The sequence below is a fragment of the Paralichthys olivaceus genome, chromosome 17 (genome assembly GCF_024713975.1).
Source record: "Paralichthys olivaceus isolate ysfri-2021 chromosome 17, ASM2471397v2, whole genome shotgun sequence".
Classification (NCBI taxonomy): domain Eukaryota; kingdom Metazoa; phylum Chordata; class Actinopteri; order Pleuronectiformes; family Paralichthyidae; genus Paralichthys; species Paralichthys olivaceus.
In genome coordinates, this window is record NC_091109.1 from 7,348,158 (window position 1) to 7,364,604 (window position 16,447).

Below are 16,447 nucleotides of genomic sequence, written 5' to 3' on the forward strand. Positions count from 1 at the left end.
TGCAGTATTCGTCAAATTAGGAGAAGTTGAGTCAACCTTTCAATTCAGCTGCAATTAAGGAACCAGAGCTATGCAGTGGTAAGACAGAACGCAAAGTAAAAGGGGAGAGATGACACGGAGAGAAAGACTGGAATAGTAACTGTTGAAAATAGAACAATATAAATTCAACATATTGAATATTGAGTGCATCAGAAATGTGACTTGAATCACCTGAAGCCTAATAATCATAATATGATATAAATAAAGCAAATGTTAATGGACAAATTACATGAAACATTTAAACACTATACCACGGTTTTCAAGGCCAGCCTTTCCTCTGGCTGCACAATTAAAAAGAAAAACCTATCCCACCTCTAAACCCTGAATGAACCTTGATGTTTAATTAAAATGCTTAATTAATCTATTTAGTTCTTTTAAAGATGAAATATGTAATAGAATGATGAGCAATATGTGAGCAGCATGCAGTGTGTGTGTATAAAGTGTAATACGTGATTCATAAAAAGCAGCAAGGGGTTGCTGAGCCTGGTGAAATTTAAGTTACGTGACAGCAAGTGTGTGTGTGTATGAGTTTCCCAGTGGTGAGAATATCTTAACTCTGCCCAGACACCTTTCTGAGTCACCAGTGACAGCTGTCACACACCCAAGATGGAAGGAGAGGAAAAAGAAAAAAAATCAGATCACGTTGTGCCATTCTCTCTCTCTCTCTCTCAGTCTCACGCACACGCACACGCACACACAAGCCTCAAGAGATGAGTTATTCTGATTAAACTTTGCACAGATTAAAAATGTTAAACTCACATTTGATCAAGCGTGTCTGCACGTTCACTCCAAGCAGGGGAGGAAAGGCAAGATTTGACAAAAGTGACATGTGAGTGGAGGGAGAAGGGTGAGAGTTAAATCTTTCACTTCACCAGAGGAAAAAAACTACTTTTCAGTCAAATGGAGTAAAAGCCACGGAGGAGTGGGAGGAGAAAAAATTACTTTAGATTATAGTCTGTTCTTGTCTCTAAAAGAGAATGGGAAAATGTGTGCTGTGCTATTAATTCACAATTCTACTCTAACCACAGTGTTTCCTTTGTAGTGAATTACAATTTTGCTGGGCAATTCCCTGGAAATGTTGTAAAACAAATATGTACAAAAACCTGAGCATGTACATAAATGTCCCAAAAATAAAGACAAAACTTTCTACAAATCTTATAAACCTCTTACAACATGATCTTATAAATTTTTTGGGCAAAAGCTTGGCCTGAATGTTTTAGCAATTATTTGGTGGAAAAATACTGGAATAACACACAATTTGGGTGAAACACACAGAGAGGAATGGCCTAAAGTTGAAAACCAAAAGAGAGTTTTGAATGAAAAGTAACAGCAGCCAATTTCATCCCTATTTTCACCTGCACAGGGCGGAGGGCTTAGACTGCTCTCTGTGTGCATGTGTACCATAAAACACAATCACTAGCTGAGATAAGAAACCTAATTTCATCCACAAATCCACACATTAAATTGTCATCAAATATTTAAAAACACATTGTTCATTCATTAAGGTGAGTAAAAAAGGTAGATGCTGTATTATGTCCTTTTTGCATCTCTTTAATAAATGTAAGAACCTGCAACACATTCTGATCTGCAACAAGTCAAACAGCAGATTTATTCATGCCATGTATAGTGTGTGTGCTTGAACGTGTCAGTTTGTTTGTGTGTAATATTCCAGGTCATGATTATGCATGTTTAAAAAGATTAGGCTATATGATTTACTATATTGTTGTATGCAATAAAGTAATTGTGCTAAACAAATGACACAATGTCAAACCAACAGATGAACAAGGAATTCCTATTTAGAGCCCTAAGTGTTGTTAGGATTATTGTGTGGACAGAGAGGAGGGTGAATGAGTGTGACTGAAGTGTGTGTCTGTGTGTGTCTGTGTGTGTGTGTGTGTGTGTGTGTGTGTGTGTGTGTGTGTGTGTGTGTGTGTGTGTGTGTGTGTGTGTGTGTGTAAAACCAGTGTGTGTGATATTAAAGCAGGCTCTCGATTTCTCAAGCTGTCACTCAGGCCTATTAGGCAAGACTAACAAAATTAGTCATGAATATGCAGTAATAACATGCATATTGCCACCCCATCCCCCTGCCCTCTGTGTGTGTGTGTGTGTGTGTGTGTGTGTGTGTGTGTGTGTGTGTGTGTGTGTGTGTGTGTGTGTGTGTGTGTGTGTGTGTGTTTGTTTGCCCTCAGGGCTATAGACATTGGCTTTGTAAACCTAATTCTTTCTACATCATTACAGAAACAAGGCATAATTCATAAGAATAATATAAACATGCATGTAGTGTGGCATGCACGTGCACACACACACAAATACACACACACACAGACAAATACACACACACACAGACGTCCTCTATACTGCCCTCTTAACATACTTACCAACTAAATGGCAGGTTGTCGACAACCATCTTTATGTTGCGAAAAGACTTTTGGTGTCTGCGCAGTCATATTTAATGGAAGTACACGCACACACACATTTGTGCATGTGCGTACACAAACATGAAGATTGTCTGTTGCCGCCATGTCCCCAGGGTGATGTTTGACACAGCCTGGGTGCTGCCACAGCAATTAACCTCCCTGTTAATGAGAAGAGCGCTGTCAAGCAGCCAGATGGCACCGCCTGGCTCGTTGCCATACACGCACACACAGACACACACACTACATACACACTGTCACACACACACTCACCATCCCATCTCAACCTGCAGCACACCTAACTGTTGCTGGTTGTCAGCGCCCCCTGCCCCTCCCTTTGCCCGCCCCTGCCTCCCTCGTCACTTCCCTCATGCATTGTCCTCTATGGCCCTCCATCCTTTCTCTCTTTCCTCCCTCCCTCTCCCCCTCCATCTCTGGCAGCTGCTTATCCATGTCGCAGTACTGCAGATGTCACAACTCAGCAGCTGGGAAAACAACAGGGGACGAGAAGAGATGAGAACATTTGAGGAGGAGATTGATGCTTCTCCATATTTGACATTGAAGCAGCCAACTGGGTGAAGATTGATAAATTCATGCTTGACTGAGTGATTGACTGATTAATGTAGTCATTAGGTTAGAGATTAATTGAACAAGATTTTAATGGAATTTGTTGGATTTTATTTTGTTGGAAATTGTTTCAACAGTAAGTTGAATCATTATGAATTGTATGAGTGTACTGTGTGTGTGTGTGTGTGTGTGTGTGTGTGTGTGTGTGTGTGTGTGTGTGTGTGTGTGTGTGTTAATGAGTGTGGCACTTGACCATGGCATGGCCTGCTGCGTGTGCCTGTCTGCATGTCCACACAGCAGCCCACCAGGCCCATGTATTGATCAGTTAGCTTGGCCTAATAGGAGAAGAGGAGTCTGACCTGGAAAGTCAATATGGAGAAAAAGAGACATATCCTCCTCCGGTCCTGAGAGAGAAGTGGGAGAGAGAGGGAGGGAGGGAGAAAAAGAAACAGAGAAGGGGGAGACAGAGAGTGCTAGATAGAAATAAATGTGCACCTCCTTCTGTCCTTGCAGAGATGAAAATGGTAAGTGAAGAGTCTGGAAACTGAGAGGAAAAAATCTGGACAATGGAAAAACAAGCAAAGCCATGAGGAAAATAATAATGCAGTGCAACAATAATGAAGCTCCAGTCTCCTACGCCTAAATATCACATCACCTTTGTTTAAAAGCAAAGCGTTGAATTGATGGGGTACTGCTGGAGTGTGAAATAAGTCACTTTTCTACCTTTCCCAAATGAAAATCAAGAAATTCTGTCAAAGCTTTTTTTTTGTTTTGTGCGTTTTTGTTTTTTTTACCTAAGTAACTTTCAGAATTTGACTGCTTTTGGAAAAAAAACAGACCTCAAACTTACTGTAACTGTGTTTAAAAAAACTGCAGGAGATTATACCAAGGGAAAATAATTAAAAAATTGGAGGGAGATGGAAAATAAAAAATATGACACCCACTCACACATCAATACATCGATAGATCAATGCGTGTGTGTGTGTGTGTGTGTGTGTGTACGCGTGTGTGTGTACACGCGTGTGTGTTCACCATTCCAACAGAAATATATAAATAAATCTGTAGATAAACAAAAAAACCAGAGGAAACTGAAAAGTAGATAAAAGACTTAGGTTTCATCGTGCACATACACACACAGACACACACACACACACCTGGCTGAGTGATGCTACCCTGGAGGGTGGCTTCAATCTGATGTGTTTAATGTTGACGCTGGTGGCAAGAAACACACAAACTCACCCGCTGTTTCAACCTGCCTGTCATTTCATTTCATGAGACCTGATTTACTCATTTCATTTATTTCATTTTTTTATTATTATCATATGTGCAGCCATTTAAAATGCTCAAGGTGTGATGCAAATCCCTGCCTCTCTGACAGTGAGTGCGCTGACTGAGGATCCATCACACCCTTCAGTGTGTTTCACAGGAATGGCAGAGAAAGCCTGCACAGCCACAAACTCAATTGTGCCACATTGTGCCAGACCACCGACTCCTGCTTGGCTGGGTGCTTTAATTGGCTGCACTGCGGGCTGTCAAGCTACTGACTGGTTACTTCCTACCAAATTTGGATGTGTTCTTTGTTTTCAAAAGACAACTTCTGGAAAAAACAATATTGACTGCAATATTATTCTTATGTTTGGAAGCCAGTTGATTTGTTTAATGACATCATAATAATCATTACATGTCAACTTCTATGAAGTTCGATTCGTGCTTCTTGTCAGCAGAGGCAGTCATTTACATGTTGATTTGAAGGCATGGTATTAAACACCATGGTCATTGCAAAAGGTTGATTTATTTCAAACATTTTAAAAGACTCGGGTTCAGGATCAGGCACATAGGCTGTGTGCTACATCCTGAGCTAGAAAACAGACTCATTCTACAGTCAAAGCATAATTAACTGTCAACAGAGCCATTTAAAGCCATTAACTCTGGGAAATTGGTTCCAGACATTTTTTGGAATGTGGATAGAGCATGCACGAGGCAGGACATGACATGTAAATTGTATTGCGTTTTTGTTTACAACGCAAAGACACTGGTGCTGTATCTCATTGCCCTTCTAAGTTGACATCTTCATCAGCAGTAGAGCAGAGTATGGCACCTCTTCATTCTGAGATATTTGTATTCTTCCAGTTTTACGTTCGTCGTGTGCTACAAATGTCATCGGAATGCCCACTCGCTCACTGTGACATTTTCCTGGTGCTCTCACAAGCGTTCACCTGCACATTTCCCCAAAAGTTGGGTAAATCATCCAGAAAAAATTACTCGGACATTTGCATTTTCACTTGAAGCACCTCCAAAAAATGTCCGGGCTTACGTGCATATCATAAAGCAGCTTTGTTGACTTTAGTGAAAGTTCCCTTGATAGACATTATTTAAATTTAACTTAATTGCAGATAAAATCTCTCCTTGAGTGCAGGTGTCTCTCTAGCGATGTAAAAATCTGGAATAGGAACATATGTGCAGTAAGAGCATGAGGATTAAGATTTAGAAAATGCTACTTTCATTAGTTTTGTCAAAATGTGTGAAACAAGTAAAAACCTGTCTTTCCAGAATTGTCCACAGCAGAAAGAGAACTAGTCTTCAGGGGCCTTGGAGAACTTCATGGTGGTAAATATCATATGGGGATTTGCATATTGCCATGGGGACAGTGGTGTTGCAAAAACCCCCTGAGGAGCGCAACCTCCCTAAGGAGAGACAGAGTCCCTGAGGCCAACTCTGTTACCGCTCTCTACACGCGGGGATCTGTGTATGTGTGCGTTTGATTCATGGAGTTATTATAAAGAAGTTATTCGTTTTTTTGAGTCAAGGTTAAACTTTTCTTGAGATAAAATGACTTAAGTGATAAAGAGAGTAGCTGAGTAACTAATTATTAGGAGGTAAGCCGCACAGTATATAGGTGTGTGAGGTGTGAGGTGCATGTCCAATAAGCTCATTAAAATCAGACTCCAAATGATATCTAAATTATCTGACCTGCAGCGGTGCAATGGACATTTTCCCAAACAGAAAACTAATTTCTCTAGATTAAAAATAGGTACTCTAAACATAGAAGACATAAAAACCAAGGTGTTAACTTGGAAAGATAATGAGGTTTGACAACTTTTGGCGATATGGGTGCTGTGCTGTAAACTAAAGCACTGTTGGGCAAAAAACTTTATACATCATGTCCTGCCTCATAAATATGAGTATAAGTATAATATAAGTCCAGTGTGTGTATATGGTGGGACAAGGGAGCTCCAGAGTTTGGATGCAGCACGAGGGAAGGCCCTGGCACCCATTGTTCTGAGGGAAGCGGTTGGTATCATCAACAGATGTGCTGATGAAGACCGCAGGGGGCAAGTAGGGAGCTCAAGTGTGTAGGAGGTCTGTGAGGTAACAGGTTGATAAATTAGAAATGACTTTAAAAGTTAACAGAAGGATTTTGAAGTTGATGTTTTGTGATACAGGGACTCAGTGTAGACGTGTTGTGAAGAATAAACTCTGGAATATGTCTAGACCCAATTTTCCTATTTAACCCCGACATATTCAAAGATAATTAAATAATCAACGAAGACGACTAAAGATGTATATTTCTAAATTAGACACTCCTCAATAAAGGGTTTGTCGACACACAGGAATAGACGTGTGATGTCTGTCACGTCAGGATTCACATCTTGATGACCATGGCAACATCACCATCGGGAAAAGTGTAACCATGTCAACGAGTGAAGACAAAAAATCTCTACTTTATACTTCACTCATTCAAAAAACAGGGACAACTGCACATGAAGTCACTTTCTCTAAAAGGAAGACACTGAGCTGAACAGTGCATTCATAAATAAAAGTGAACACAAAGACACAGTCTTCTGTTCATTTTCAGATGTGGTACAACTCCTTGGACTTGAACAACCCTTACCATCACCCTGTCCGCCTGTCTCTGCCTTGTCTCCTTTTCTAAGTGAGCACTGGTCTGTGTGAGGACGGGTGGGAAATAAGGGTCACCACTGTTATTGTGAGGTCAATTCACGCTGCATGTACGAAAAGAGAACATACAGGAAAATACAAATGAACTGAGCTCATGAGAGATGTAACAGTTGCAGTAGACCGGCTTCTTCATTACACATGACTATTAATAAAGGATAAACAGATAGGGGCAAGGGAAAAATGGAGATGAAGGGAAGCTGCAAAGAGAAAGAAGTACAGTTCAGAGGGAGATGAAGAAAAAGACTTACAGAAAAAGAAGGAGAGAAGGGCAGGGGGGGGGGGCTCTATAGAAAAAGAGAGACCAAGCAGTACTGGTGAAATATCGGCCACTCTATCGCTGTGGTGACAGGGGTCACTCTGGGAAAAGGAAATCAATGCTGACAGCAATGACTCACAGGTCAACACATTGTGTGTGTGTGTGTGTGTGTGTGTGTGTGTGTGTGTGTGTGTGTGTGTGTGTGTGTGTGTGTGTGTGTGTGTGTGTGTGTGTGTGTGTGTGTGTGTGTGTGTGTGTGTGTGCGTGTGTGTGTGTGTGTGTGTGTGTGTACGCACACGCGTGTGTCTTAAGTACAAGCCTATGCACGTCTGTGTTTCAATTATGCATATGCTCATGTTGAGTATGTGTGCCACTGTGTGTTTGTGCATATGTAGGGTACAGGGTCATGAAATACGAATGTAAATCTCACAATCTCACATGAACGCACAAAAACATCCAAATAAGGAGGTGATGCAGATGGAAAGATGAGTTTAAAACCATCAAAGGTGACATTAATATTTGATGTAAGATGTAGGCAGACACCTCCTTGGTTCGGTTGGTAAATGTGTGTTTCTAAAACACAGGAATATCATCTCTCTCACAACCCTGAAGAGTAGCACCTTAGTGTGGACATGACATACTGTCTGTAGACTGTATGAAATAGCTGCAGTGTTTCTCGTGTAACAGAACTGTTTTGGGCTTGTGCCTTGTGTTATAGTGTTTGTATCTCACGTTAACGTCACTGCTGATTGGACCTGGACCCTAACGCTTTATAAGCATGGGAAGGGCTAAGGATGCCATTGGGACAGATTCACATGCGCCAACATTCACAAATGCACAAATATGGTCGTGCATCTTTAGCCTGGAGACATTTACAGTCACAGGAACAACCACAGAGGCATTTTTGAGCACTTGTTTAAACAGTTTGTCCGTCTGTGGATAATGTTTATCCCTGCGATAGTGTCACACTTTATAGCTGTATTGTTGAGAACAAAAATGAAACCCGAATCCGAAGTTGGACTGATCATGAATGCTGTGTTCTCATAATGTAGTGATGTTTATAGAGCATTCATGGGTCGGGCCATGTCAAGATGCTCTTTACTTATTCATTATAATGTACTGATATCAGGATAGAGATCATTTTAACAATAATTGTTTATATGTTGTTTCAGTGGACTGTTGAATATAAAAATATAAAAAGCCAAAGTAAGAGTGGTTATTGACGAGCTGTGTGTCCTCTACGTATCAATATGGTCACTGAGCAAAGACACACAAGAAGACATAAACACATAAGACAAATAACCCTTTCTCCCCCAATCATAAAACATTCACATTCCAATGCAACCCCAGCGTGACAACGAGAACACCCGGCACACGTAGAGGTCACTAACTATTATTGGTAGGCTGTGTGTGTTTGGGAGTGTGAATATGTGTGTGTGTGTCTATGTATGCATGCCTTATATACCCTTGGGTTAGCAGGAGCTACGACCTGCTTACATTATTAAGGTGAGTAGTAGACTGTGTTATGTATGCCTAAACAGCCAGTCAATTCATTGCAGATGCAATCCCCTAAGTACATGAATAAGCACATGGCTTCCTCTCATTCTCTGCCTCTCTGAACTGTAAAGGAGAGAAAATATTGGTGCGGTGCATAGCGCTTCAGATAAATCAGATATGGGAGCAAATTAATAATAAGGAATAAAACAACATTAGCTGATTAAGTATGTATGGCGGAGTGGCAGCTGTAATTTACAGGCAGCTGGGTTTGGTGTCCAGAATAAGGTCTCATTACAGATCACAACGTGTGTGTATGTGTGCATATAAGTGAGTGTCCAACCGGTTAGTAATCCGTCACCAGTGGTCTCAGCTTTATGAAAAGACCTGCAATCTATGATAATGAGCCCGGTGAAGGTTATGACCACGGTAAACTCATTTGTTAGAGGGAAGGCTTGCGTTTGTGTGTGTGTGTGTGTGTGTGTGTGTTTGTATGTGTGTGTGGGTTATGAGTAATATACCTTCACCATTAAAGAGTGGTAAGGAATATAGTATTAAGGCGATGGTTCTCAACTGGGGGGCATAGAGCCACAGCAGTGGGGGTGTGGAGGAGGAAAAATATGGAGTGAATGTTGAGTGAATGCAATTTATGTAGGGAAAATAAACCAGCGAGTTTACTTGTGCTACTATGATGACCTTCATTTCACTAAAATTCAAATTGGATCCCTTTTTTATTTGCTTTCTCCTTTCGTTGTTGATATTTGTGGGGTGGGGGTGCCGAACCTTTTGCAGGGGGCATGCTAGAAGAAGTTTGAGAACCACTGTTTGGAGGTAATGGACAAAATTCAGCCGGATGCTGTGAGAGTGTGAAGGAACATTACACAAATGTTGCATCACATCAGCTCTCATACTCAGTTTAACACAAACAGAACAGGCAGATGCAATACATTCTTACAGAAGGTGCTCTGCCTCATTTCTAGTGGAGAAGGAGAGGATGGGGAAAATAGTCAAACAAATAATGTCCCAGGGATCTTTTCACCAGTTGACACTGGAGAAAGCAGTAGTAGTATTAAGCTGCTTTCATATCTTCCTGAAATGTTCTGGTGCGGCTGTACGTCAGAACGCAAATGTCCTGGTCAGTTGCTTCAGACATTTAGTCCAAATAAAATCTACGGAAAAAGTCTGAGTGAGACAATGTCCAGAAAATTCACCGTGATCTAATGTGCATGTCGATATCACTTCGTCTCAGGACGAGAAAGAGGTGTCATACAGAAAGAAGACACCGGCAAACATGTCAACTTGGAAAGACAACGATATACATAATGTTATACATCATGTTCTGCCTCCTGTACACTCTACTCCTCACCTAAATGTAAATAAACAAGAGTACCACTATAGTTAGAGAGCAATAAAGTAAGTAAACGTATTACAGCAACGGTCATTCACAGAGTCGCTTCACTCTTTTCCCTTCTCTGTCCCTATGACTCTCTCTTTCCTCTATCCTCTGTACCCTTTTCCTTTGTTTCCAGCTTCATCAAATTGTCTGGTCTCCTCCTGTCTCATTCACTTGCCCCTCACCCACGTATATCCTCTTCCATGCTCTTGTTTTTTTTCTCTCAGCCCCCCACCTCCCCCCCACTCCACTTTCCCTTTTCTTGATTCTTTTCTATCTGAAAATAGCCATCCATTTACGCAATCATTCCATTTTTCCCTCTACCCTCTGCTCCTTTTGTCTGGAGCTAGGTCAACTGAAAGCAACAGAGGAGAAAAAACAAAAGGAGGAACGTGTGTGCGTGAGTCACCAGATCACAACAGAAAACAAGGGGATGGAGAAGAAGAAAACAGGATAATGCAACTCACGGTGATGGTGATTGGAACGGGCATGCCAGTGTCTAGTTCTCCTATGTCGAGGTCTACAGGTTTAGAGTGTGTACTAAAAAATGAACTTTAATTTTGTCCAGCTTGATGTAAGTGTAATATTGAGAGAATGGTCGACTGGAAAAAACTAAACTCTACTCCCTTACATACAAGGCTATTTTCTGTGCTTTGTGACTTAAAATGCACAGGATTCCTAATATTAAAATACACTGAATAATTACATAATTTTATACCATTTCTAGTGTTACATACTCTGAGATCTTTTTGTGTGGAGTTTGTGTGTTCTAAATATTCATCTTCGCAACTATAGTTTGTCTGTCGGTGCAGTCTATAGAGCAGGTGTTGCATTTACAACAGGAAGACTTGGTTATGAACAGGCTTAAGTGATCATCATGTTTCAGCATCTTCTGAAGTACAGCTACACAAAGTTATTGCAGAATGATTGTGAGGCTATAGAGCCACGGTGGCATACGTTGCCAGGTTTACATGTTATGCAAAACAGTTGCCCAATAAACTATTTTATTGAAGAAGGATTTTTACACTCAGCAAATGATGCTCTACAGAGCTTTATGTTGCCACACACTTAGCAGGCTCATCCCACAAGATATTGCAAAAAATCCTTCAAGCATTAGCATGAGCTGTATGTCTGCGAATATTGATTACCTGTCTTTGTTTTTACAATTATTTTCCAGTTTTATTAGTTCAGAAAAAAGTTTTTAAAAAAGTTCTGACTACTACGCCATACCCAATATTCACTTAACAGATATACTGGGAACATTTTTAATCAGTACATTCTTAAACCTGGAACCTGTCAGTTGCCTAATCAATTAATCACCTAATTGACTAATTGTTTTATCACTAAACTGTAGCGGTTCATTTTCATATCAATCACAGTTGGTGCATTGAATGTTTTTTTGTCAAAGTTCTGTCCCCCACACGTTTGTGTCCTTAGAACAAAGCTGAAATGATATAATTACCATACAGGTTGGAGAGCCACAGTTGTCCCAGTGTATCAGATGGACTGGTTACAGTTCCATCCTATGGCTGATATATTAACAAAGGTTTACAAGGGCAGAGCACTACATATGTAAGTTTGGCCTTATGGCTGACCTTACAATGCACTTAGTATCCTGCACGGGGAGTAATGCTGCAGCCACTCCTACAAGCCATTTATTCCAGCTAACGACGGTCAAGCACTCATAAATCAGCATTAGGAACCTCTTTGGCCCTCTCTCTCTCTCGTTTAGTTTCCCCTCTCTTTGGCTCCCTCCTTTCCTCGGATATTCTCTCTCACTCTCTTTGTCTCACGTCTTCTTGTCTTTGCCCTTGTCCACTCATTTTTAAATTTTATCTCTCACATTTTACGATCTTCAAACTTACACCTCCTCTCGTCCTAACTTTCTCTTTGTGCATACGCATCTCATTTTATTTCTGTTGATCTCATTCTCTTGTCTGAAAAAAAATTAAAGAGTTTCCTTTTCTTCTGTGTCTCACTTTCTTGTCCTTACTTACTCTTCACCTTTTTCCCCAACCTTCTTGTTGTTTACGTATCTCCCCTCCAACCCCCTACCATCCATCCTCTTTTACCCTTTCCTTCTGAGAATTCCTTTCCCTGCAGATAGAGACGGTGTCCCTGAGATGTCTAACCTGGTATTGGCACCTCTATTGATTTTAATTAAGCTAATTAGTTCATTATTCCAGGGATCAAATGGGGGCATCCATTACCGCATAGAGAAAGACTGCGGGCTGGTGGGGGTCTGGGAGGGTGGGGGCAGTGGAGTTAATATGGTAATGAAGACGATCAATTATCACTCACAGCAAAGTCATTAACAACAGCATTAGCATAGTCAACCATCGCAACCCTCTGACCTCCCTGCTCTCTCATTCTCACACTCCAACTCTCCCTGTGAGCAGCTGCTACACAAGCACATTCAACGTGTGTGTGCAGGGGAGGAAGAAAAAGAGAGAGAGGGTGATAAAGGTCACAAAGTTCAGGGATGGTTATTAATGCCGGCCCCGAATTGAGTTAACACATTTTCTTGTTGATTTGAGCAGAGCAGTCACTGCAGAGAGTCCAGCCAGGTTTGTGGTAGAGATGTCTTCATACCACCTTTCCCTTCCTGATTACCAATTACAATGCCTGGACTTGCGTATTAGCCCACACTGATCATTAATCAGTTACCTGTGCATTTTAATGAATAACAACTTGTAGAAGCCATTGGAACAGCTGTATGCTACTAACCCTGTATAAAAGTGATGATTGCTATCATTATTTTTGGCCTGGCTCAGGTTAAACCCTTTGAAAAACAAATACATACAGAGATTGAATGCCATAGAACTTCTTTTATGTTGTGGTTTGACAGTCATGACTGAAAATGGGGCTGTCTCTGTCGTTCTTCACACATGCATTTTGTTATTAATCAATGGTGTCTGATGATGGATCAGAGTCGTTGCTGTGTGCGTCACATTACATCTCGTCTTGTGTGTAGCAAGTCAACTACATGCGTACAAAATATTGGACTTTTTTTCAATGCAATTAAAGATGTGTCTCATAAACTCTAGAGCGAATCAAACAAACACAAACATCTCGTTTGTAGCAACTGTTTGTTTCTTTTGTCCAAAACATGAATAGTATATGGACCAGTCTGTCTAATCTGTTTATAATCAGTGATAGAAATAAATTATGTGAATAATGCTATTAAAACTAATCTGGATAGACATATATTTGTGTCACTACTGCCTCATGAAATCAAATTAAAGCTGCTATTAATGCTCCTTTAAGTGTGGTTGTGAGGCCAACCATCTGTTTGAATTCAAAAAGTTGGAGTGATTCTGAAAAAAAAGTGTCCGTTCCATCCAACAGTTACAACATTACTTATATACTTCTTCTTTTATGTACTGTTTTGCTGACAGTTGGAGAGGCAAAATGGGTCTTGAGAGAGCTACTACAGAGGGTGCTCCGCATGACAGGAAAAATTACGTTCTCATTAGCATGAATTAAGTCATGAGACCAATTTTCTCATTTGGTTCCAGAGCCTTCAGATTTTAATAGCCCCTGTTCTGTGGTTTATGGGGAATGTCATAAACAGTCACTTTGAGAATCACACATAGAATGGAGACTCTTATCACAGCTGGAGACATTCCCAGCATTCGGTTAGCAAACACAGTTGACACTTGTTAAAACCTGTTTTTCTTCCCTTCTCAGATATGAAATGAGACAAGATAAATGAGGTCTTATTTGTTAACCCTAACTTTTATAAACAAGGACACCAAATGATCAAATGACTCCGAAAAATGTGTTTACTACTATGCAGGTGTTTTGACTATGTCTGGTATGGAAATCATTTGAAAAATGTGTGGGAATGAGATAACAGGTTGAGTGGATCAAAGAGAGGGTCATTGATCCCAAATGATCCCTACTGATCTATTCTGATCTACACTGATCCCCCTCAGGCCTTCACAGCACCCCGTACTGCACTGCAGGCCAGGGGCCAAACCCTGGGTATTAAACGTGCACCACGCAGACAAACACACACACATAGATTTACACAGCATGCACATAATGTCCAAATAAAGTGTAACGAACTGCCCATTAAAGGCAGATCAACTGAAGAAAAATAAATGCAAGACTTGTGAATATATGGAATAAGACTCACATCAAGGTTGTGCAGCTGCCCGGTTTGTTGGAGGAGCTGCGTAATGGAGTTCATGCCTGACCTCAGATTTCTGAGATGATCACTTAGCTCTAGGTTTGTACTCTGTTGATTCGGGTCCTTAAAAGAAAAACATGGAGAGATAATAAATGATTAGAGCCAGAGGACTGACAATGAGGAAACATTTGACCCTCCAGTCAACCTGCTTAATACTAAAAGACTTAAAGCGGGGCTTAGCAAGAAAAGAGTGGACATGTTTTCCTACCATGACAGGAATTTGCAAAAGGCGGCCTAAATTATTAGTAGCAAATTCTTGAGTTGATATGAGAATGCAAACATCTCAGGTTAGGTGCTGCAGACAAGACCTTTTCCTGCCAGTTCCCTAACAAAATGTCCAATACAAATATCTCAGGATGAAAAAGATTTTAACTTGAAATGACTATGAGATCAGAGAGCTGGTGATAAGGGCTGATGCAGGTGTTGATGTGACTTAAACAAAAACATGTGATTCCTGCAGCAGAATTTATACATCACGTCCCGTAGGCTACTCCCAGGCGCCATCCCTCAACCAAATAATCTTCTTACAGGCTATTTTAAGAGAGGCAAAACCATGGTGATATAACCTGATAATGGTTTGACCATGGCCATTTATGTTTTCCTAATTGCATGTCTCAAATTAAGCGTGAGTGCTTTATCCATCTTCCAATTGTCATTGAAACCTAAAATTGGCAACCATCTGGCCAATAAAAGTGTCTTTAAGCAAGATACTGAATCCCTGCCAGCTCCAGAAGTTGCTCTGTAGCTGCCCCTGAGCCTCTGACCTGCCTGGAATAAAGCTAGCAGGAAAAAAAACACTTTTCTACAGGGATCAATAAAGTACCAGTTTTATTACATTTTATGATTACTAATCCTTAAGCTGCCAAAATGACTGTCCAATGAGAGTATCACCGAGAAGATTGAAGGAAATGACTAAATGGAAAGTTTCCCCATTGGTTTTCCAAAAACTCCTCAGCACTAATAATAATGCTTTTTATTGTAACTGAATGACACAAAGAAAGTTCAGCATTTTCCGTACATTTTTTCGTTGGCTGGAACTCGAGCAAACCATAGAAAATAAAAAGCGATACTGGCAAGAGGACCACAGGGACTGGGAGTCTACATCTTAATACGGATTATCAATGCTGTCTTAGAGCTCAGCTTCCACTGGAATAACCATAACCACCATTCATCTACATACAGAATCCATAATAACTACTAGGAGAGACCCTACTTGAAGGTGAATATAAAGACTTTGGTCATGTAGTATTTGCTGATAATTAAGTTTAAAATTAAGTCCTAACCTCGTCGGAGCAACAATTCAGTACATAAAACATTCTTCCCAAATACCTGGCTGAACTTACACATGCCAAAGGAATTGTCCTTCAGCCGATTCAAAGTTAACTACAGGTTAAAACAGATGTTCAGCCGTATTCACGGAGTACCGTTTGATGACATGACGTCTGCCCATGAATGACAAATAAACAACAGGCTAATTGCAGCAGTCTAGAACAGAGAAAACAAGCCTTGGATTTCATGACATTATGACCACAAAACTAACTCTGCTCAGTGTCCATTACAGTTCATCCCCATTGTGCATCAACAAGGCCGTACACTACGATTCAATCAGACGTGAGCCAAGCTCCCATTACAGAGCTCACTGCATCGTTTACATGGTGGAACAGGCCATAAGTAGCTCTAAATGCTCTTCATTTGATTGGATTTCACATTATGGACATCAGAGCAGAAACACAATGTTGTCCCCAACTACCCTAATAGACTGTTGAGTGAGGCAGTCCATTTGTTTGTATTTGTTTACCAATCTGGGCCCTGAAGACACACAAAGTAAAAAAGGCAGACATCGAGAGCGGCGTTCAAGAGGGGTGAAAATGGAGATTCAAAAGCTCCCAAGATAGTTCAATAGCAGGGCTGCAAACTATTGCGTTCTCTCTCGCTGTATGTCTTCAGCTGTGAAAAGAAACTGTTGTTGTCACAAACAATCAGTTTTACAAATTTTCTGTCACCTATTTCCCTTTTACATGTAATCTTTTTATCTACAAAAGAGTCCAAAATTACATTGCTTCCAACACATTTGAAAGCTAATAAAGGTCTTGGCCATTTTCACCATTCAATAAACGCATATTGTGCTG

At 40.6% G+C, this 16,447-nt stretch overlaps 1 protein-coding gene across 4 annotated transcripts in view; it reads right to left on the bottom strand.

The window, feature by feature from the left end:
- The window catches only part of LOC109629462 (early endosome antigen 1), a 91,022-nt gene that overhangs the window by 68,678 nt on the left and 5,897 nt on the right, over positions 1-16,447 (bottom strand). For all 4 annotated transcript variants that reach the window (XM_069512658.1, XM_069512657.1, XM_020087183.2 and 1 more), the window contains exon 3: positions 14,265-14,381. In XM_069512658.1, coding sequence (XP_069368759.1) covers positions 14,265-14,381 — 117 coding nt within the window. The remainder of the gene's footprint in view (positions 1-14,264; positions 14,382-16,447) is intronic.